This window comes from Pelodiscus sinensis, chromosome 19 (assembly GCF_052426305.1).
Source record: "Pelodiscus sinensis isolate ZL-2025 chromosome 19, ASM5242630v1, whole genome shotgun sequence".
Classification (NCBI taxonomy): Eukaryota; Metazoa; Chordata; order Testudines; family Trionychidae; genus Pelodiscus; species Pelodiscus sinensis.
Window position 1 is genome coordinate 994,762 of NC_143070.1, and position 20,876 is coordinate 1,015,637.

The 20,876-nt window shown below is 58.0% G+C and overlaps 2 protein-coding genes across 2 annotated transcripts in view; both read left to right on the top strand.

Annotated features, from left to right (window-relative positions):
- Nucleotides 1–20,876, top strand: part of LOC142823571 (major histocompatibility complex class I-related protein 1-like) — a 131,884-nt gene that overhangs the window by 29,201 nt on the left and 81,807 nt on the right. The gene's annotated exons all lie outside the window — the stretch shown is intronic.
- On the top strand, nucleotides 1,695–20,407 carry LOC142823567 (class I histocompatibility antigen, F10 alpha chain). The gene is made up of 8 exons (XM_075914806.2): nucleotides 1,695–1,835; nucleotides 5,484–5,747; nucleotides 8,928–9,203; nucleotides 17,488–17,763; nucleotides 18,299–18,403; nucleotides 18,650–18,679; nucleotides 19,177–19,209; nucleotides 19,814–20,407. Exons 1-8 carry the CDS (start codon nucleotides 1,772–1,774, stop codon nucleotides 19,816–19,818), a joined length of 1,053 nt encoding a protein of 350 aa, XP_075770921.2. The 5' UTR covers nucleotides 1,695–1,771; the 3' UTR covers nucleotides 19,819–20,407.

The window sequence follows — 20,876 nt, forward strand, 5'->3', positions numbered from 1 at the left end:
ACAGGACACGGGGCGGACGAGCCTTGGGTCTGACCCAGCCCGGCCGCTCTCATGTCCTTGTATTCTCATATCTACTGATAGCGCTTCTACGCTCCAGCTCCTCCCTGTGCCCCCCAGCCGGACCCCTCTTCCTAGGGCTGGGCTCAGGCCCCTTCCCCCTCAATGCGGGGAGAGAACAGGCCTGGCTCTGCATGGGGGCGCAGCCCCCCACTCAAGGGATGAGCTGGGCTTATGGGGAACCTTCCCTGACCCCCCCCCCCCAGTGCAGCCTAACTCTCCCCTTCCAGTGTCCCCGGGCCAGCCAGGGGGTGCCCCCCAGGTGCCCTGAATCGCCCTGGGCCCAGCCTGGCTACAGCAGCACTGCAGAGTGGTGGCCCCGGCCCGGTCCCAGCGTGCCTGGGAGACTGGGGCTTCCCGGCTGGGTCACACGGTCCTGTTCCCAGACAGGGGATTCCCTCCCTGCCCAGTATCCCAGACCCCTAGCTCCCCTCCCCCCTTCCGAGGACCCCAGAGCCCCACCTCCCCTCCCCCCCTCTCCCAAGGACCCCAACCCCCCCAGTTAGTGGCCCCCCTACCCCCAGAATCCCAGCCCCCAGCTAGCCCTCCCCTCTCCCCCCAGGGGCACTCTAGGGCTCGGTGGGGCACACATCAGGGGGCACAGGGGAAACGTGGGGTGTGGGCGACGTGGCTGTTCACCTGGTTCCGATGAGGCCGTGTGATGTGAGCCCGAGGGTGCTGGCGGGAGTCGGGGTGGGGGACTGGGGTCCAGTGCCGGAGGGGGGAGGGTTTAAAGAGGCTCTGTGGGATTGGGGTTCATGGGGGCATTGACAGGGCTCTGGGGGCTGCAGGGATCAGGTGTATGGGGGGGGGCTCTCTGTGGCACTGCCGGGAGCCCTGGAGGGAGGCTGAGGTGGGGCTGGGGGCACCTGCGGGTGGGGACGGGCTCCGCGGAGCGGGGAAGAGTCCAGCCTGTCACCAAACAAGACGGGCACAATCCTGGGCATGTGACAGACCCACTTTTTTTTTTCTTCTTTTTCCTTCTCTTCTCCTCCCCATCCCGTTTATTTGGAAACTGACCCTTTCTGAACTCCGGCCAGGCCAGCGGAAGAAGGGGGCTGTGCCCACAAAGCCCATGCTCCCGGCTCCGTGTTGTGTTGGTTTATACAGTGCTAGCAGCCCAGTGGTTGGTTTTACGGTTTTCCAGTGACCGACTATCGTGGCTTCCCCTGTGGCGCTAGTAAATCCAGTGGCCAGCCCCGGGCAGGGCGTTAGCGGCCCAGAGCCCCGGCCCAGGTCTCAGCTGCTGCTCCTGCAAGCCCCTGAGCGCCAGCTGGTCCCACACCCAGGGCTGCCCTCCCTGTGTCTGTGGGTGGTCCCAGCGCCTGGAGTGGGGGGCCCTGCTCTCCCCAGAGGGAAACTTCCCACCCCTGTGGCTGGCTGCAAAGCCAGTGCCTGTCCAGCCCTGAGCCGGGAAAAGGGGAGGAGCCTCAGGGTTGGAGGCGGGGCGCTAACCAGAGGGCGTGGCCCCAAGACTGGGGGCGGGGCTCATCCTGGCTGGGACTTTTGCTTTCCCCGGCCCAACCTGCCCGGACCGGGTTGAGCCCGGCGACCGGTGACGCGACGAGGATGCGCGCGGCCCATTGGCCGGAGCGTTCCCCTGCCGGCCAATGGCGGCCGAGGGGGGCGTGGCCCGGTAGGAACCGCGTGGTGGAGGTGACTGGTTCGAGTTCGGATCCCGGCTGCGGGCAGGGGCCCCGATCCTGGCGCGGCCATGGGCCCGGCGCTGCTGCTGCTACTGCTGGTGGGGTCCGTGGCCCTGCAGGGGGGGCAGGCCGGTGAGTGGGGCAGCCTTGGGGGGGCGCGACAGGGGGGTCTCTGCCATTCTGGGCTCTGCTCTCCGCGGCGGGGTCCGGTTCTGGCCGGGGTGGGGTGAGACCCCCCCATGCTTTGCCCCTGCCTGGGCCAATTGTGATGTCATGGCAAGTGTGTCCCGTATTTTTGTTGAAACCATCTGGCATCCCTAGGGACTGCCCATGAGTGTGGGGTCTGGCTCTGGCCACAGCCCCCAGCGACACCCAGCTGGGGGGACCCCCATCCCAGCGCTGCCCAGCTGTCACCCACGCAGGTCAGGCCCAGCTCCTGTTTGCAGTGCCCGTCATCTCTGGCCCTGTGCCCAGGCCGGGGGGAGGCGGGCGCCCCAGGGTCTGTGCATTGGGCAGGACTCAGTCTGAGCGTGAGCTCCTGGCACCGCAGCTAGGAGCCGCTGGGATCCCCTGCACCAGCTGGGCAAGGAGCTTGGGCACTCCCAAGGGGTGGGGAGAGGGGCAAGGACTGTCCTTCTATCCCTGCTGTGGTTGAGACTGTTCCCTGGTCCCCGTTCTCCAGGGCTGAGCAGCCTGTTTAGAGCCGGGTGGGCTGTGGTGGGTTTCAAGTGGTTTCCAGCTGCACTTTGTTGCCTGGCATCACTGCAGTGACTACACAGCCCCAGCGGTGCCCCAGGGAGAAGCTGCTGTCAGGGAGCTGGGAGGCCCAGCCATTATATGGTCCCCAGCAGCACTAGTGGGAAGCAACTCGGGGAGGGTGCAGGGGTGGCTTCTCCTGCCCTGAGTACAGTCGGCATGTTTTGGCCAGATGCCCCACTGAGAGAGTAGTAGATCAATCTACTACTCCCTGGGTTGGGACCCAGTGGAGCAGGGTGGGTCTGGGTTCCCCTACCAGGGTGCTAGCCCCAATCCTACAGACTCAGGCTGCTTACAGATTCTGTGTTACCCTGAGACAAGGGGATATTTGCAGACCATAGAGATGACTGATGACCCTGCATCCATCAGGCATGGGAGCCCCAACCTAGCAAACTGGCAATCCCTGTGGTAGTAGTAGGCATGAAGGCCAGCGATTTGGATGCATCTACCAGACCACTATAAGAGAAGGTGTGGTATGGGACCTCTAGCTAGCTGAAGAGATGCTCAACCTTCAGTGTGTCCATGGAGATGTGCGTCCTTACCCAACTACATGGGTAAACTTTGAATCCCAGTAGAGATGCCCCGGAGGAGGATATCTAGGTAGAGCTGGACAGGGACATAGACTTCCTGAAAGAATAGAGGGAAGACCAAACCCTGAGCTGGGCGTGGGAGCAAGCTAAGGCCTGCAACCCAGGAGAAATAAAGGGGGGAAGATATCTGCAGGAGCCATGCTTTGAGATCCAGAAGGATCACTGGATCAGGTGGTGGCTGACCCTCAGACACATGAGGGTATACACCAGGAGGCTAGAGATTAGTGTGCTTCATGCCCTGAATGCCAGCGAGCTGGGCCAAAGGGTGTACCTAAGGCCCCCCTTGTGCATTTGAGCATGTGGGTATGGATCTGGTGGGACTCTTGGAGAAGAACTGATTCATCCTGGTGATAGTAGATTATGGAACTAGGTACCCAAAGGCTGTGCCGTTGTGGGTAGCAACTGCAAAGAACATAGCGAATGAGCTGGTGAAGGTATTCGCAATGGTAGGCATTCCCAAAGACATCTTGATGAATCAGGGTATCAGTGTTTCATCCAAACTAATTGCTGAGTTGTGCCACCTCATGCATGTTAGAACCCTCCAGACATCGGTATATCACCCCCAAACAGACAGATTCATAGAGTGGTTTAATGGCACCCTCAAATAGCTTTGTAAGACCTCCCAAAGCCTTTAGAGATGTTCACCCAGCAAGGGCAGACAAATCTGATCCACCATCACGTTGCAACAGAACCAGGACAGGTGAGACACCGACACCGGCCCTTTCCGAGAAAGATGTGGGAGGCCGCCCAGAAGGAGATTAGGACAATGCTTGAGATGGTAGTGGAAAAGTCTTATTGTCCTAGTGCCAAAACCTTATGGGGCCATTAGATTCTGTATTGATTTTTGAAAAGTCACTGCAGTATCTCATTTCAATGTGTGCCTAATGCCACAGCTGCTGGAATGACTAGGAGGGGCTAAGTACCTATCTAACATCTGAGGTTTTTTTGTGAGCTACGTGATGAGGGATGGTGGGGTGGGGGTAGAATACTCAAGTAACCAATCAGAATTCATTAGGTTAATTAACTATTCAATTAACCAATATTTAACATCCATAGTAACTAGTGGTGCCCCCTGGGGGTGCATACTGGGACCAGAACTGTTCAACATACTCATAAATTATCTGGGGGAAAAGGGTAAACAGTGAAGTGGTAATATTTGCAGGTGATACAAAACTAGTTCTCTGGAAACATCTACTCAGCAGCAGTGGCCATCATAGACACAAACAGAATGTTGTGAATCATTAAGAAAGGGATAGAGAATAAGACAGAGAATAGCTTATTGCCTCTATATAAATCCTGCATACATATGTGGTCACCTCATCTCCAGAAAAGCAATAGGGCTGGGAAAGGTACAGAAGAGAGCAGCAAAAATGAGAAATGATATAGAGCAATTTCTGTATGAGAGGAGATTAAAAAGACTTGAAATGCTTCAGCTTAGAAAAGCGCAGACTAAGGGAGATAGGAGCGAGATCTATAAAATCATGAGTGGTTAGAGAGAGGGAATAAGGAAAAGTTATTTACTTGTTCCCATAACACAAGAACTAGGGGTCACCCAATCAAATGAACAGGCAGGAGGTTTAAAACAAACCAAAGGAAGTTTCCCCCCCCCACACACACAACACAGTCAACCTGTGGAACTCCTCGCCAGAGGATGTGGTGAAGACCAGGACTTTAGCAGGGTTCAATAAAGAGCAAGACAGATTCATGGAGGTTAGGTCCATAGATGGCTATTAGTCAGGGTGGGTAGGAATGGGGTCCCTGGTCTCTGTGTGTTGGGGGCCGGGAATGGGGGACAGGGGAGGGATCCCTGGATTTTTCTCTGTTCTGTCCCCTCCCTCTGGGGCTCCGGGCACTGGGCGCTGGGCAGACAGGACGTGGGACTGGATGGGCCTTTGCTCTGACCCAGCCTGGCTGTTCATATGGGATTGGAGCCACATCTAGGAGGTGGGTTCACTGACTCTATAAATAGTCAGAGAGCAGCAGTGTCCCCAGCCCTACACTCTGCAGGAAGAGACGGGAGATGGAAAGTGGCTGGGGCTGGCAGTAGGGACCCAGGGTGATCAGCAGCTAGATTGACTGAGGGGAGAAAAGGGGGGAGTTTGGTAACCCCTTAGCTCTGCCTGGTCCCCCGGCTCAGAGGCAGGGCAGGGCTGTCCCTGTGCATGCAGTGCCCAGCATGCAGGGGCTCTGGACTCTCACTGGTGTCACAGTCCCCCTGCCCCCGCCCCCCCCAACACACAGCTTCAGCTCCCGCATCTTGTGCCGTTATCTCCTCCTGCCCCACCCTGCCCTGGGGCTCCTGGAGGCCCAATGCACTGAACTTCTCCATGGCCCCTTTCTCTGCTCACAACCCCTCCAGTCATGCCCCTTCCCCTGGTGCGGTGGGGGGTCCTGTTGGCGCCAGCAGCTCTGACCACCCCCCATCTCCCTGCAGGCCGGCACTCCCTGCGCTATTTCTACACGGGCGTGTCGGAGCCTGGCCCGGGGCTGCCCCAGTTCAGCACGGTCGGGTACGTAGACGGGCAGCCCTTCGTGCGTTACGACAGCGAGCGGGGCAGAGAGGAGCCCGGTGCAGACTGGATGGCGCAGCATATGGACGCGCAGTACTGGGAGCAGGAGACACAGAAATCACAGAGCTTACAAGCCACGTTCCGAGTGAACCTGAACATCGCCCTCCACCGCTACAACCACAGCGGCGGTGAGTGGGGGCCCTGACCCATAGCCACAGGCTCACTCCGCACTGGGGGGGGGCGAGGAGATGGAAGGACTCGACACAGTGCAGGGGCAAGGGGATCAATGTGAAACGAGGGTTACACTGGGGTGTGTGTAAGGGGCTGAGTGCTACTGACCCACACTGCAAACCCCATGTGGGATGGGCCCTTCCAGTCTGGGCGTGGGGCAGCCCCCAGTCACCCCCTGCCTGCCAGTGGGACCGGTGGCTGAGTTCCCAGCAGAGCCCAGGGACGAGAGGGGCTGGGGCCAGACCAGCACAACACATGCCGGAGAATGAGGGGCCCTGCTGTAGCACCCCCTGGTGGCCATGGGGCAGATCCCCTACCTCTGGCTGGCCTGGTAATGCTGGGAGCTTGTGAATGGAGGGTCAGATAAAGGTGGTTCTGCCTTTTTATTTGCCCTAGTGTGAGCCATTTGGGGTCTGATTTGCAAGTGTGTCTCTGCCACTGGGGGGAGCAGCTGAGAGCCACTCGATAGGGATGTAAAACCCCATGGAATAAGGGGTTGAATGTGGCGTTAACACCTTGGGGAACTGATTAAAGTGGGGGGGAGCTGCTGCAGCCCCCACGGGTTTAACCTTTCACCTCCCTAGCACTGGTCCCCGGAGGCCAGGCACTCACTGTGCAGGCTCACAACCCCCCAGGACAGTGAGGTGGGAGATCATGCTGTCTCACACAGCCGGGTGGGCACCACATCCCACAATCTCCTGGAATCTGCATCTTCCCTTGCACCATCCTGGTGCCTCCCCCTTCCCTCCCTGCCCCTGCCCTCCTTGCCTTCTTCTCCTTGGTGCCCTCCCCATCACCACCCTCTGCCCCACATACAACTTGCTCCATCCCCTCCTTTCAACCCCTCCTCTCCATGTACCCACTGCTCCCCTCTCCTCTTCCTCCCTCTTGCCCCCATTGTCCCTCCCCTCTCCTCTCCTCTCCCAGCATTACCCTGTCCCCTTCCCTTTCCCACTCCCACTGACACCTTCCCTTCCCTTCCCTTCCCCCCTGCCCTTTTCCTCATTGTCTCCTCTTGGCCCTGTGGCATTTGTCTCTCCTCCACACTGTCCCTTGGTGCCTTCCCCTTTCTTCTAGTGTCCTGGTCCTCTCCTTTCCCCTCAGCACAAGCCCCTTCCTTTCCTCTCCTGCCTCCCCTCGCCTCTTCCCTCACTTCCTGGCTTCCACATAGAAGGCAGTTTGCGTGGGCTAGAACCAAGGCTGTGGTGCTATTTTTATTACTGTGGTCCAGGCTCCAGAAGCCTCTGGGGCAGAGCCACATGCCAGGGCTGAAGCAGAGGCTGCCTGTGGTGCTATTTTTAGTACCATAGTCCTGGTCCCCATGGGTGGCCCTAGCTCCAGCTGGAGTCAAGCAGCAGCTGCACAAGGCCCATTCCAGAGAGGCTGCCCTGGCTGGAACACGCCTCATGCAGCTGCTGCTTGACTCCAGCTGAAGCTGAGGCCACCCACAGGGACTAGACTGCAATAGTAAAAATAGCACCACAGGTGGTCTCTGCTGTATTCTGGGCACCTGCCGAACCCAAGCATTCCTTGCCCTGCAGCAATCCCAGAGTGGGAGGCGGTGCTGCTGGACCAGGACCCCACATGGCAGAGCCAGTCCTGAGAGGGGAGAGGGAGAGGCTGCATGCCACTGGAAGCTGGCCCAGCTGCCCTAAGTGTCCTGCTGGTGTTACCTGCACAAATATCTCTCTCCCTTCCACGCTGGAGGGACACACCCACCTTTACCCAGTTCCTAGGGCTCAAGGTGCAACCCTGTGAATTTACACACCCACCCTCACCCAATTCCTAGGGCCCAGGGTGTAACAACCTGCGGGTTGGCAGGATCTTTAGCCACTGGAAGAGCCTTGCACAGTAATGTTCTGATCCTCTAGTGATTGACAATTCCCAAACAAGCAGAGTGCACATGCTGAGCACACAGGGTCATGCTCACCAGTTCTGATACAGGCCAGCAGACTTCCCCTGTTGGCCAGGATCAGGTCAGTCTCTCTGGTCTCAGGCTGTATCTCAGAGGTGAGTTCTTCTTCCAGGTCTTCCCCCTCCTCCTGGTCCTCTTCCAGCCTTTTCTTCCTTCCTTTCCTTCTCATCGTCTTCTTCTTGGACCCCAGTTCATATAGTGAAACCTGAGCTCTGCTTAGCTAGACCGTCACCAAGTATTTTAGTATCATTTTAGCAACCAATCATAACAAAATGACCTAACCAATCATCCCCCACACCTTCATTGATTTACACCTAGCAACATTAATTATCCAGCAGCCAGAAACAGTTACAAACCAGACTGAGGTCACACAGTCAAACAATAGGGAAGTGTCATAGTATGAGGATTCCACAACATCCTCTATTGATAAGCAGTTTCTGGCCAGACACAATGGTGTTACGCACAAATTTCTTTACCCATCTTGGGATCTGTTTCTTTATCCGGTGACAGTGGGGAGCGACCAAGGCAACGGCCCCTCCTCACAGCCTGGTGTGGCATTTCGTAATACAATGTAGATGGAACGGTGAGGATATGACTCCAGGCCTTACAGCTACTGGCTGCTGCTCTTCAGTGTGGCTGCAGAAGGCGGCTTTGGTTCAGGCCTAGCACAGACCTTCTCACATGGCTACAGAAAAGCCAGATTGTTACACTGGTGGGGAGGGGGAGGAGGCTGCTGCACCATGTAAGGAGCAATGGAATGGTGCTTGCTTCTTCCTTCAAACTGGTCGGTGTCCCTTCAAGTAGTGAAGTGTCCAGCGAGGCTTTCCAGGACATTTCACTACATGATGGGGTACCAGGACAGAGCATTTCAATACAGGATGGTCCTGGAAATATCAGGGTGTATGGTCAGTGTAGTAGAGGACACGAGATGGGAAGCTGGGGTTGTGGGGTCTCCTCTTCCTGCCACTGGGCTGAGTAGTAGCAGTCAGCTGGGAAAACCTGGTACCCACAGGCCCTCTCTGCCCAGCCTGGTGCAGGCCTGTGGCAAGGCAGAGGGTCATCATGCGAACCACCAGCAGCAGGCAGGAACCCACCTGGTGCAGGCCCCATATCTTGGGGGGGGGGGAGGGGCGGGGAAGGCTGGGGAGTGTTTCCAGGGTGGGGACAGCTCTGCAGCTGCTTTTCCAGTCCCCACCTTACCCTGGTGCTGTGTGAGTTTCAGGGCTTCACACCTGGCAGCAAATGTACGGCTGTGATCTCTGGGATGATGGCACCACCGAGGGGTTTGACCAGTTTGCCTACGATGGGCGAGACTTCGTCAGCTTCGACAAGGACACGCTGACGTGGACGGCGACGGACGCTGGAGCGCAGGTCACCAAGCAGAAATGGGAGGCTGAGAGAGCTTTCCTGCAGAGTGATAAGAACTACCTGGAGCAGATCTGCATCGAGTGGCTGAAAAAATACCTGGAATACGGGAAGCACACGCTGCAGAGGACGGGTGAGCTGGGACGCCCCCTGCCCCAAGGCATCGCTCACTGGCCTGTTTCCCTTCTCCTCCTGCCACTAAACTCTTCCTCCCCCATTCCCCATTTCCAACACTGCTGACGGGACTGGGGAGTTCAGGTGACCCTCCTCACTCCCTCCTCCTCCTCCCCATCCTGGACCCAGGCCTGAGCCGGAGGGAGAACGGGATTTGGCTGTAACAGCTCTGTGGGCAGAACAGGGAGTGGAGCTGCTCCTCTCCAAAAACACGCGTCGGGCCTAGTGACTCAGGCGAGGTTTAAGGACTATAGACATGGGAGGAGGGAGCTGGACTAAGTTTGGAACTTTTGTTGGGAATTCCATGAAATGTATTTTAGGAGTTAACTGACCTCAAGGAGGGATATTGTTCAGGTGAAACAGCCTGATGTGGATTTACTTTGGAATGACATGGCTTTTCATTTTCTAAACAGGTAATAAAATGTTTTTTAAAAATGAATCCTGGCCAACAGCCCCCAATTGGGGCCAAGTCCCCATCTGGCCACAGCATCATGACACTCCTACACTCCCCCTTCCCCCAGACCCTAGATCTGAGCCCATCATACACTGGAACCCCCTGCCCTGAAACTCCTGCACCCCCACATCCTCGGTCTTCTGCCACAACACTCCTGCACCATCCACACCCTGCAAATCTGCACCATCCACACACTGCCCATCTAACCCCCAACCTCCCTGCCCTGAACCCCTCACATACTCCAACCCAAACTCCTGCACTGTCACATCCACAAGCTTGTGGCTTGCTCAGCACCCCAACCTTCCACCTGAGCCCAACACTCCCCAGCCTGGAGCCCCCTCCCCGAGACAACATCCCCTTCTCCACCTCCTCCTGCATCCAAATTCCTTCCCAGAGCTCACAACTCTCATCCCTTCCCACACCCAAATCCCTCATTCCCACCCCAGAGCCCGTACCTCCTGTCTCAACCCAGTGAGGGTATGGCTAGACTTCAGAAGTTATATCCCAGAAAAACTCTTCTGCATCCAGGGATGCACTTTTTTAGTGGAAGAGCAAACATGCTCTTTCAGTCACCCCTATATTCCTCGTTCCACGAGGAATAAGGGGGCTTCCAAAAGAAGGGGTTTTCTGAAATTTGGTCCAGTCTAGATGGGTCAAATGTTTGCAAAAACCTCTTCCTACAGAAGAATTGAAAATTTAAAAAAAGCGGCAGTGTGGAGTGTATAAAGGCTGGGGATAGCAAGTGACGGAGAGGAGGTGAAACGAGAGGACGGGTTTCAAGGAGAGGGTGGGGTCTTGGGGCAAGGGTGTGGTGATAGATCTTTGCTTGTCCTGACATTTAAAAAGTGACCTTGGGTGTAAAAACATCCCCTCTCCCTTCCCCTGATTGTGTTCTACACCTATATTTATACTTGACTCAGTTGTTCTGTTATACTCATATTTGGAGTACATTCTGCCATGCAGGATACTGCTAAAACTACGTGCGCAGTTAACAGTTTCATGGCTGTACTCTGATATTTTTGCTTATCTGAACAGAAGTACCACTAAAAGGCGTTTAGGCGTTGTTGTGTGTTTTTGACATGGTCTCACTGTATCAGGCTTAGTCTGCATTGTTATGCAAAACAATTCCTGACTCTCATAGAATCTTAGAATCCCAGGGAGGGCAGAGACCTCAGGAGCTGTCAAGTCCAGCCCCCTGCCCAAGGCAGGACCAACCCAACTCAAACATCCCAGCCAGGGCTTGGTCAAGCCGAGACTTAAACACCTCTAGGGATGGAGAGTCCACCCCTCCCTCGGGAACCCGGCCCAGCGCTTCCCCGCCCTCTTAGGGAAAGAGTTTTTACTAATCTCCAACCTAGACCTCCCCCACTGGAACTCAAGCCCATTGCTCCTCGTTCTGCCATGGGTCATTACTGAGAACAGCCTCTCTCCAGCTGCTCCAGGAGTTGCAGGCTGCTCTCAAATCCCCCCTCACTCTTCCCTTCTGCAGACTCAGCAAACCCAAATCCTTCAGCCTCTCCTCATAGGTCATGTGCTCCAGCCCCCTCATCATTTTGGTCACCCTCCGCTGGCCCCTCTCCAATGCGCCCACGTCCTTTGTGTAGTGGGGGGCCCAGAACTGGACACAATACTCCAGATGTGGCCTCCCCAGAGCCGAATAAAGGGGAATGATGACATCTCTGGATCTGCTGGCAATGCTTCTCTTAATGCAACCTAATATGCCATTAGCCTTCTTGGCTACAAGGGCCCACTGTTGACTCATATCCAGCTTCTCATCCACTGTAACCCCCAGGTCCTTTTCTGCCAGTGGGTCCCCAGCCTGGAACAATGCTTGGGATTCCTCCACCCCACCGGCAGGACTCTGCACTTGTCCTTGTTGAACCTCATCAGATTTCTTGTAGCCCAATCCTCTAATCTGTCCAGGTCACTCTGGACCCTTCCCTGCCCTCCAGCGTATCTACCTCTCCCCCTAGCTGAGTGTTATCTGCAAACTTGCTGAGGGTGCAATCCATCCCCTCAGCCAGGTCATTAATAAAGATGTTGAACAAAACTGGCCCTAGAACCAATTCTTGGAGCACTCTGCTAGAAACCAACCGCCAACCTGACATTGAGCCATTGATCACTACCCGTTGGGCCCAACAGTCTAGCCAGCTTTCAGTCAGTTTAACTTCTGTACCAGGAAAAATAATGGAGTAAGTAATTAAGGAATCCATTTGCAAACACTTGGATGATAATAAGGTGATAGGGAACAGCCAGCATGGATTTGTAAAGAACAAATCATGCCAAACTAATCTGATAGCTTCCTTTGATAGGATAACAAGCCTTGTGGATAAGGGAGAAGCGGTGGATGTCATATACCTAGACTTTAGTAAGGCATTTGATACAGTCTCGCATGATATTCTTATTAATAAACTAGGCACATACAACTTAGATGGGGCTACTAGAAGGTGGGTGCAGAACTGGCTGGATAATTGTTCCCAGAGAGTCGTTATTAATGGTTCACAATCCTGCTGGAAAGGCAGAACAAGTGGGGTTCCACAGGGGTCTGTTTTGGAACCGGCTCTGTTCAATATCTTCATCAACGATTTAGATATTGGCATAGAGAGGACGCTTATTAAGTTTGCAGATGATACCAATCTGGGTGGGGTTGTGACTGCTCTGGAGGACGGGTTGTAATTCAAAATGACCTGGACAAATTGGAGAAATGGCCTGAGGTAAACAGGATTGTGACGTAGTGGAGGGGAACTTGCTAACTCACTGGCTGCTGTCTGTAGCACCTCTGAGCAAGATGGGGGATGAGTCAACCTGTTTGACCAGCCACCCCCCATGGAGAGGAATAAAGGAAGGTGGATGCGGCCCTGGCTGGGGGCAGGGCTGGAAGAGGAGAGTTAGATCCTGGCTGGAAAGCAGGGGACAAGGAGCTGGGGAGGGGGCTGGGACTCCCCCATCTCAAGGGGGGCACTGAGACCTCTTAGCCCCAGTTCCTGTAACCAGATGACATCTGTGCTGTGCTGTCTCCTGGAGAAGCAATAAACTCCCTCTATTCTACCAGCGGATGGCTGGTGGAGTCTGTTTGTGCCATTTCGGGGTGCAGGAGACGGTGAACCCCCAACGCGCCGTCACACTGGTGTCAGAAGTGGGATGCACTGCACCCCGTGGATGAAGCTCCCAGCGGCAAGCGACAAGGCGCAGTAGAAGCAAGAGCCCTGGAGCCAGGCGTGCTGGAGACAGAGCGAAGCGGTTCCTGGGAATCGTGGGGCGCTGCAGCACTAGACTGGTGAGTCTGCACCGAGGGGACCAGCGGGCAGATGGCCTACGCCCGACTCTTGAAGGCAGAGCTGGTGGGGCTGTGCAGAGAGAGGGGCTTGCCTGTGCGGAAAGCAACCAAGGCCCAGCTGATTGCCCAGCTGGAAGAGAATGACCGGCCACAGGGCCAGGATCTTGTCCCCAGGGGAAGCAGCCAGACCCCCCCCTGAGAGTGTGTCAGTCTCAGAGAGGGGGAGGAGAGCTGGAACCCACCGGAGAGATGAGACAGCGTCTCCCGGGAGGCCTGCAAGCCGTAGCCCATCTAGGGCAGGGGCCAGCCCAGCAGAGCTGCGGCGGCTGGAGATCCAGCTGTGGATCAAGGAATTGGAAGTAGAGGACCGAGAGGGGGACCGCCAGGACCGAGAGAGGGACCGCCAAGATCGAGAGAAGGAGCGCCAAGATCGAGAGAGGCAGCGACAGCATGAGTTGGCCATGGCAGAGCGGAGAACCGGCGGGGCACCGGCTGTGCCAAGAGTGGATGGGGCCCAGGACTGCCAGACGCTTGGAGAGGCTCGTGGTGGCCCAATTGAAGGACGTGGGCGACATAGACGGGTTCCTCAGCTCCTTTGAGAGGGCCTGTGGACTGCAACGGGTCCCCCCAGCTGACTGGCTGCAGGAGCTCGTCCCCGCACTGAACCAGGAGGCGGCCGGAGTGCTCAGTCAGCTGGAGGACCTACAGCCAGGGGATTACAACCGAGTCAAGGAGGCCCTGCTGCACAAGTTTGGGCTGACCCCCGAGATGTACAGGAAGAAGTTACTGGGGGGTGCAGAAGGAGCCACGGGAGACCTATGTGGATCTGGCCTCCCGCCTGGCGCAATACTGCCGCAAGTGGGTGTCTGGAGTCGGAGCCCAGACCGCAGAGGAGCTGCTCAGGCTGGTCCTGATGGAGCAGTTCTATGAAGCGTGTCCACCCAAACTGAGGCTGTGGCTCAAGGACCGAAGACCAGAGACCCCCCAGGAGGCCGGGAGGCTGGCGGATGAGTTCATGGAGAGCCGGTCTGGGTGTGAATGGGAGTCCTGGAGAGAAAGGGAATCGCGCAGAGACCGGATCTCGGCTGAGCGATGGAGGGAGTCAACTCCGAGGCGAGCCCAAGGAACAGGTCGTCTGTGCCCCAGAGAACCAGCCAGGCCCTGGACAGAGACAGCCCAAAGCCTAACTTGCCAGCGCTGTGGGCAAAAAGGCCACAAGAGGGCTCAGTGCACCAGGTCCCAGGACCGGGGACTTTCCAGGGTTAACTGGCTGGGGCGGGAGGAAGGGCAGGCTGCCCCAGAGGCAGGGGCTGGCAGGCAAACCTCAGCTCAGAGAGAGGGGAAGGATGCTCAGTGCACCTCCCCTGGGAGGTCTGATTCTCAGGAGGCGGATTTCTCTGTGTGCCGGGTGGGGGCAGGACGGCCCCTGCGGAGCGAGTGCCTCATACCCCTGGATGTGGATGGTAGGAAGGTGACGGGCTTCTGGGACACGGGGGCGGAGGTGACTCTGGCCCGATCCGACATAGTGGCCCCAGAGCGGATACTACCCCACGCGCAGCTGACCCTGAAGGGCATAGACGGGTCCCCGTTTAAGGTGCCTGTAGCCCGGGTGCATCTGAAATGGGGGGCGAAGAAAGGCCTCAAGGAAGTGGGGGTGCACCCGCACTTGCCCACCGAGGTGCTGATGGGGAATGACCTAGAGGAGTGGCCCCGTGAACCCCAGCGGGCTCTAGTCACTACCCGGAGCCAGAGCCAGCAGGGGGCTGACAACCTGGGTCCAGGGAAGGACTCCTGGCAGCAGCCTCAGGGTCCCATCCCAGTGGACACGGGGTCCAGCCAGGCTGGGACTCCGGACCTAGGCAGAGGTGGGGGACAGGTCCCGATCCCTGCCTCAGCAGCTGAATTCCAGGCTGAGGTGCAGGCAGACCCCTCCTTGCAGAGGCTGAGGGACCAGGCTGGCCTCCATGCAGCTCAGCCCCGGGGGAGAGGTGGCCAGGAGAGATTCCTGCGGGAGCGTGGACTCCTGTTCCGTGAATGGCTTCCCCCCAGGAAGGCGAGGGCATGGGGGGTCCAGCGGCAGCTGGTCGTCCCCTGAAAGTATCGCCTCAAGCTGCTGTACTTGGCCCACGACGTCCCCATTGGGGGCCACCGGGGGATCCGGAGCACCCGGCTGAGGCTGCTCCAACACTTCTATTGGCCGGGAATCTTTACAGCCGTGCGGCGGTACTGCCGGTCCTGTGACTCCTGCCAGAGGGGCGGGAAGGCCCAAGACAGGAGGAAAGCGGCTTGGGGGTCTCTACCCCAGATAGACCCTCTGGGCTGGCTGAGAGAGTTATGGGAGGGGAAGACCTCCCTGGATGGAGCTTCGGGGGTGGAAGCCGCCCTGGCTGTCCAGAGAAGGCTCGCTGGGCTCATGGCCCCGGCCCGAGAGACCCTGGCCAGGGATCAAGGCCAGCGGAAGGGTGGGTGTGACCCCCGAGGACAGGCCTGTGCCAGTTGCCCTGGAGCGGGGCGGCGAGTGGACAGAGGGAAGCCAATTCATGTGGGGCCTCGCCACGGCCGGCCCGAGTCAAAGGGAGCACCCATGTCCCCAGGGCGGGTTCCCACGCAGAGGACCCGAACTTCCCTAGGTCACGAGCGGAGTGACCCTGCTCAGTTCGCTCTCGGAGGGGGGAGAACTGTGACGTAGTGGGGGTACCTGGCTGGTTTCTATGCTGCTGGCTCTGGGGTAACCCCCACTGGCTGCAGTTGGTACCACGGCCCAGCAAAACAGGATGAGTCACTATGCAATGGGTGTCTCAACCTGTCTGACCAGCTACCCCCCATGGAGAGGAACAAAGGAAGGTAGAAGGCTGCCCGTGGCTGGGGGCAGGTCTGGAGAAGAGGTAGTTAGTTCCTGGCTGGAAAGCAGGGGAGAAGGAGCTGGGGAGGGGGGCTGGGACTCCCCCATCTCAAGGGGGGGGCACTGAGGCCTCTTAGCCCCAGTTCCTGTAACCAGATGACATCTGTGCTGTGCTGTATCCTGGAGAAGTAATAAACCACCCTCAATTCCACTGGCTGGAGGAGTCTGTTTGTGCCATTTTGGGGTGCAGGAGACAGGGGACCCCCAACGCGCCGTCACAAGGATGGAGGTGTATAAGGATGAATGCAAAGTGCTCCACTTAGGAAGGAACAATCAGTTTCACACACACAGAATGGGAAGCGACTGTCTGGGAAGGAGCATGGCAGAAAGGGATCTAGGGGTCATAGTGGACCACAAGTTAAATATGAGTCAGCAGGGTGATGCTGTTGCACAAAAAGCAAACATGATTCTGGGATGCATTAACAGGTGTGTTATGAGCAAGGCACGAGGAGTTGTTCTTCCGCTCTACTCTGCGCTGGTTAGGCCTCAGCTGGAGTACTGTGTTCAGTTCTGGGCGCCACATTTCAAGAAAGATGTGGAGAAATTGGAGAAGGCTCAGAGACGAGCAACGAGAATGATGAAAGGTCTAGAGACCATGAGCTAGGAGGGAAGGCTGAAAGAATTGGGTTTGTTTAGTTTAGAAAAGAGAAGATTGAGGGGGGACATGAGAGCCGTTTTCAGGTATCTAAAAGGGTGTCATGAGGAGGAGGGAGAAAACTTGTTCATCTTGGCCTCTGAGGACAGGACAAGCAGCAATGGGCTTAAACTGCAGCAAGGGAGGTTTAGGTTGGACATTAGGAAAAAGTTCCTGCCTGTCGGGGGTGAAACACTGGAATAAATTGCCCAGGGGGGTTGTGGAATCCTCATCTCTGGAGATACAGTCTCTCCCCGACTTACAAATGAATTACGGACCAAACACTTGAGTTACATGGCGACCGTGCAGCTCATAAACATGGATCACATTCGTAACTCATGGACCGCATTTATGGCTGCTTTGGTCATAAATGCGAACGGTTGTAACTCAACCGTTTGCAACTCAGGGACTGGCTGTATTGAAGAGCAGGTTGGACACACACCTGTCAGGGATGGTCTAGATGGTGCTGGGTCCTGCCATGAGGGCAGGGGACTGGACTCAATGCCTCTCGAGATCCCTTCCAGTCCTAGTATTCTATCCATCTTACCGTCCATTTATCCAATCCACATTCCCTTAACTTGCTGGCAAGAATATTGTGGGAGACGGTATCAAAAGCCTTGCTAAAGTCAAGGTCTATCACATCCACTGACTTCCCCACGGCCACAGAGCCAGTTACCTCATCATAGAAGCTAATCAGATTGGTCAGGCACGACTTGCCCTTTGTGACTATTCCTGATCACATTCCCCTTACAGCTTCCCTATTAACCCAAGCCTTTCCTGTGTGCTTTGGCACACCAGACTTGAACCAGGCCAGGGGTTTGCTTTTCAGACATCTGCAATGTAGTTGAGGCAGATGTGATTGTCAAGGCAAGGCCATTCAGGGTTCCCTACAGCCATTCTCCTGACCACCAGCAGTATCTCCCATAGCCCAGCTCCAGAGCTGCTGTCCAATTTGTGTCATGGGTTATTTTTGCAGAGCCACCAGAAGTGAGGGTGCTGGCCAAGACGTCCCCCGACGGCCCCACCATGCTGTCCTGCCGGGCCCATGGCTTCTACCCCCAGGCCATCGGCATGAGCTGGCTGAAGAAGGGGGAGACCAGAGACCAGGAGACGCGGCGAGGGGGCCCCGTGCCCAACGCCGATGGGACCTACCACACCTGGGCCACCATAGAGGCGGATCCCAAGGAGGTGGATCTGTACACCTGCCGCGTGGAGCACGTGAGCCTGCTGGAGCCTGTTGACCGAGCCTGGGGTAAGACCAGCAAGTGGCTTAGTGTCTGCTCTGGGGCGCCCTCCCCCTCGGGAAGGTGGCTGTCTGCTTGGAAGGGGAGAGGCCCTCCGTGAGGGCAGGCTCTGGTGGACATTTCAAACACTGGTGGGGAAACTCCAGAGGGAGACAGTGGGCAGGGCAGGAAGCAGCAGAACTGGGGCTGGGGCAGACCCACAGGTCCCTGGCACTGGCTTACAGAACCCCCAGATGGGCACACGGTGTAGATGTAACCCCCCAGCAGGGGCCTGCAGGGAGTGAGTTCAGCATCCACCTCGGGACTGTTCCCAACATCTGTCCCCTAACACGGCAGCGCTGGCTGCTCCCCCTCTGTCGGTGTTGCTCTGGGTTGGGATGCACATGGACAGCTGCCAGCTGTTGCTGCAGTAACTGAGGATGGTGCTGTCCCTGGGCATGGTGGGGCAGTGTATGGGGCTGCGTGAGGCTGGTGGGAATCGGGGGCTGGAGTGGGAGGAGGGGGCTTGGGGGCTCCTCTCACCGGCTCTCCCCTCGCTTTCAGAGCCCAGCCCTGGCTCTCTGCCGATCACCATCATGGTTGGAGTTATCGCTGGCCTCATCCTGATCGCTGTGATAATCGGCGTTGTCGTCTGGAGGAAGAAGTCAGGTAACGGCTCTGGCTGGGCGTTGGGTTGGGTCTCCGGGGCAGCAGTGACGCGGAGCCAGCATGGTGCTGTGTGACCGCACAGGGGAAGGGAGGCTGCTCGCGCTGGGCCCTTAGTTCCCTGCCCCCAGACTGTCTGAGCCCAGGGCTCCACGCTGGGGCCGGCCCCTCGGTCTGGTCCATGGACGCTGCTGGGAGCCAGTCCCACCGGAGACGCGGCTCTCACGGCAACCTCTTCTCTCCCCGCAGGGAAAAAGCCACCCGGCTACGCCCCGCCAGGTGAGTGAGGGGCCCCCTCGGCCTTGGCCTCTGCCTGTGGGGCTGTGGCTGCACATCAGGCCCCTGGTCCAGGTGCCTCGTGCACAGCAGCTGGGCAAGTGACAGGCGACCCCCCCCACTCCCCCCCCGTCTGCCCCAGCCTGGCAAGCACCATCAGCTGGACTGGCTAATGCCACTGACTGCCCCACCCCCTCCCTCGCTGGTCCAGTTGCTGCCGTTCCCCTTTTAGCCTTGGCCCCAGGGAACCCGTCCTTACTGGGGTGAAGGGTCCCCGCCTGTCACACACGGACACTTTCGTTGGCCCTTGTTGTCAGACCCTCCCTCTCATCCTCACACCTGCACCCCTAGGGTGATCTGATCCCCTCCCTCTCCCTTTCCCCCCCGTCAGGTTAGCCCCTGGTGGGACTGTGGCTGGATCCCGGCTGTTGGGTGAGGGGAGGTCTCCCATGGGGCACTCGCTGTGCTGGGGAGGCGCTAACCCTCTTCTCACCCCGCAGGCAGCGAGCAGGGATCCGACTCCTCCGCACCAGGTAACGTGTTAGCTCAGGGGCTGGCTGCTCGCTGCACCGCTGGGGGAGACCCCTGCCCTGGCACTTAAACCCCACATCACCCAGGCCCCTTCCGCTGGCGCAGCGTTCTCATATGGGCAGGGCAGGGCTCTGCCTTCTCCCGCAGGAGGCTGGTGGGTGCGGTGTGATCCTAGAGGAGTGGGATCCGCATGGGGCTCTCCCCTCCCTGCACCGCCCCCCCCAGGCAGCTCTGTCCCCACGTAACATCCTTGGTTTGGGGAGCAGCATCCCCCCTCATCCCCGGGCCCAGCCTCTCTGGTGACAGTGCTAGAGAGCAAACAGCACTACATCCGCTGCCCCACCACAGGTGGCCCCATGAGGTGGCGCCTGCTCCAGGGAGAGACCCGCCCTCAGGCTGCTGGCTCGTCACCTTTCCCCAGGGTGGAAAGTTGGGGACAATCTCCCTTGAAGGAGTGGAGCTGGGACTGGCTGGGAGTGGTGCTGCAGGATAAAGGGGGGGCTCATGGCTGGACCCACAGGGTGGGATCTGTTCCCCCAGGTCCCTGCAGTGAGCCCCTCTGCCTGCTGCTCTGGGGTCAGGCCTGACTCTGCTTCCTCTGTGCAGCGTAACCTCTGCGCCTGGAGGGGTCCCAGGGAGACGAAAGCAGCACGGACCGACCAGTCGCCCTGCAGCCGCTAATCAGCTGCTTCCCGTGTCCTCTGGTGCGTCTGGGCGGGCACCAGCCCCCTCTGCAGCCCCCCTGCAAATCGATCAGCCAATGGACGCTCCCATCACAGACCCCTGGATCATGAAGCAATCCCCGTTCCCTGATTGCTGCTTTTGTGCCCTGCACTCAGCGTAACCCAGCTGGTTAGAAAAGACCCTGGCCCCCTCGTTCCCACAGACCCCCACCTGGGCTCAGGACAGGCTCGGACTGGACAGCGGGACGGACAGAGATGCTCTCATCACCCCACCTGGTGCAGGCAAGGGGCGGTACCTACGGAGTGGGAGCCTGGCCCGGCCGGAGGCTTGTAATGTGTTGGTACCTGTGTGTGTAATGTGGTGTTGGGTTGGGGACTTTCTCCAGGGCAGGGACTCTGCCTCCCATTCTCCCACCCCTGTGGGAAATACCAAATTCAAGATGGATTCCAGGGCCAGGCAGCCTGGGCTCCTGTCATTGTAGGACCTACCCAAAAATAAAACTATTTCCAGACTGTTGACTTGAGCACCGGGGCCATCACTTTCCTCAGGCATCACTGACGGCTTTCTCTGGAAGACCTAGATCAGTGGTCCCCAACCTTTTCAGGTTGTCGGACGCCAGGGAGCGTGGCCGTTTGCCCACCGGGCATCAGGGGGCGGGGACACTTGCACGCCTGGGGGCGGGGGCCCCCCCCCATAGCCACGCGCCCGGGGCCGGCGCTCCCCCCGTAAGCACCGCGGGGCCGGCGCCGGGGCCAGGGCACGCACGACGCCCCTGGGGGCGTGGGTCAGGGTCGGCACCGGCATGCGCGGCGCACCCGGGGCCGGGACCGGCCATGCGCCCGGGGCTGGCACCTGCAAAGGGGCTGGGTCCAGCTGCTCCATGGACACTGGGTGTGTGTGTGAGAGACAGGTTGTGTTGGGGTCAGTACTGCTTCTGGGGGCTCGTGACCCTTCTCCTGGGGGGTCTCTGGGGCATAGACCCCCC

Coding starts and splice junctions, on each gene's coding strand:
- LOC142823567 (XM_075914806.2), top strand. CDS start 1,772: ATGGGCCCGGCGCTGCTGCTGCTACTGCTGGTGGGGTCCGTGGCCCTG. Junction 1,836..5,483: donor CCTGCAGGGGGGGCAGGCCG/GTGAGTGGGGCA, acceptor ATCTCCCTGCAG/GCCGGCACTCCCTGCGCTAT. Junction 5,748..8,927: donor CCGCTACAACCACAGCGGCG/GTGAGTGGGGGC, acceptor TGTGAGTTTCAG/GGCTTCACACCTGGCAGCAA.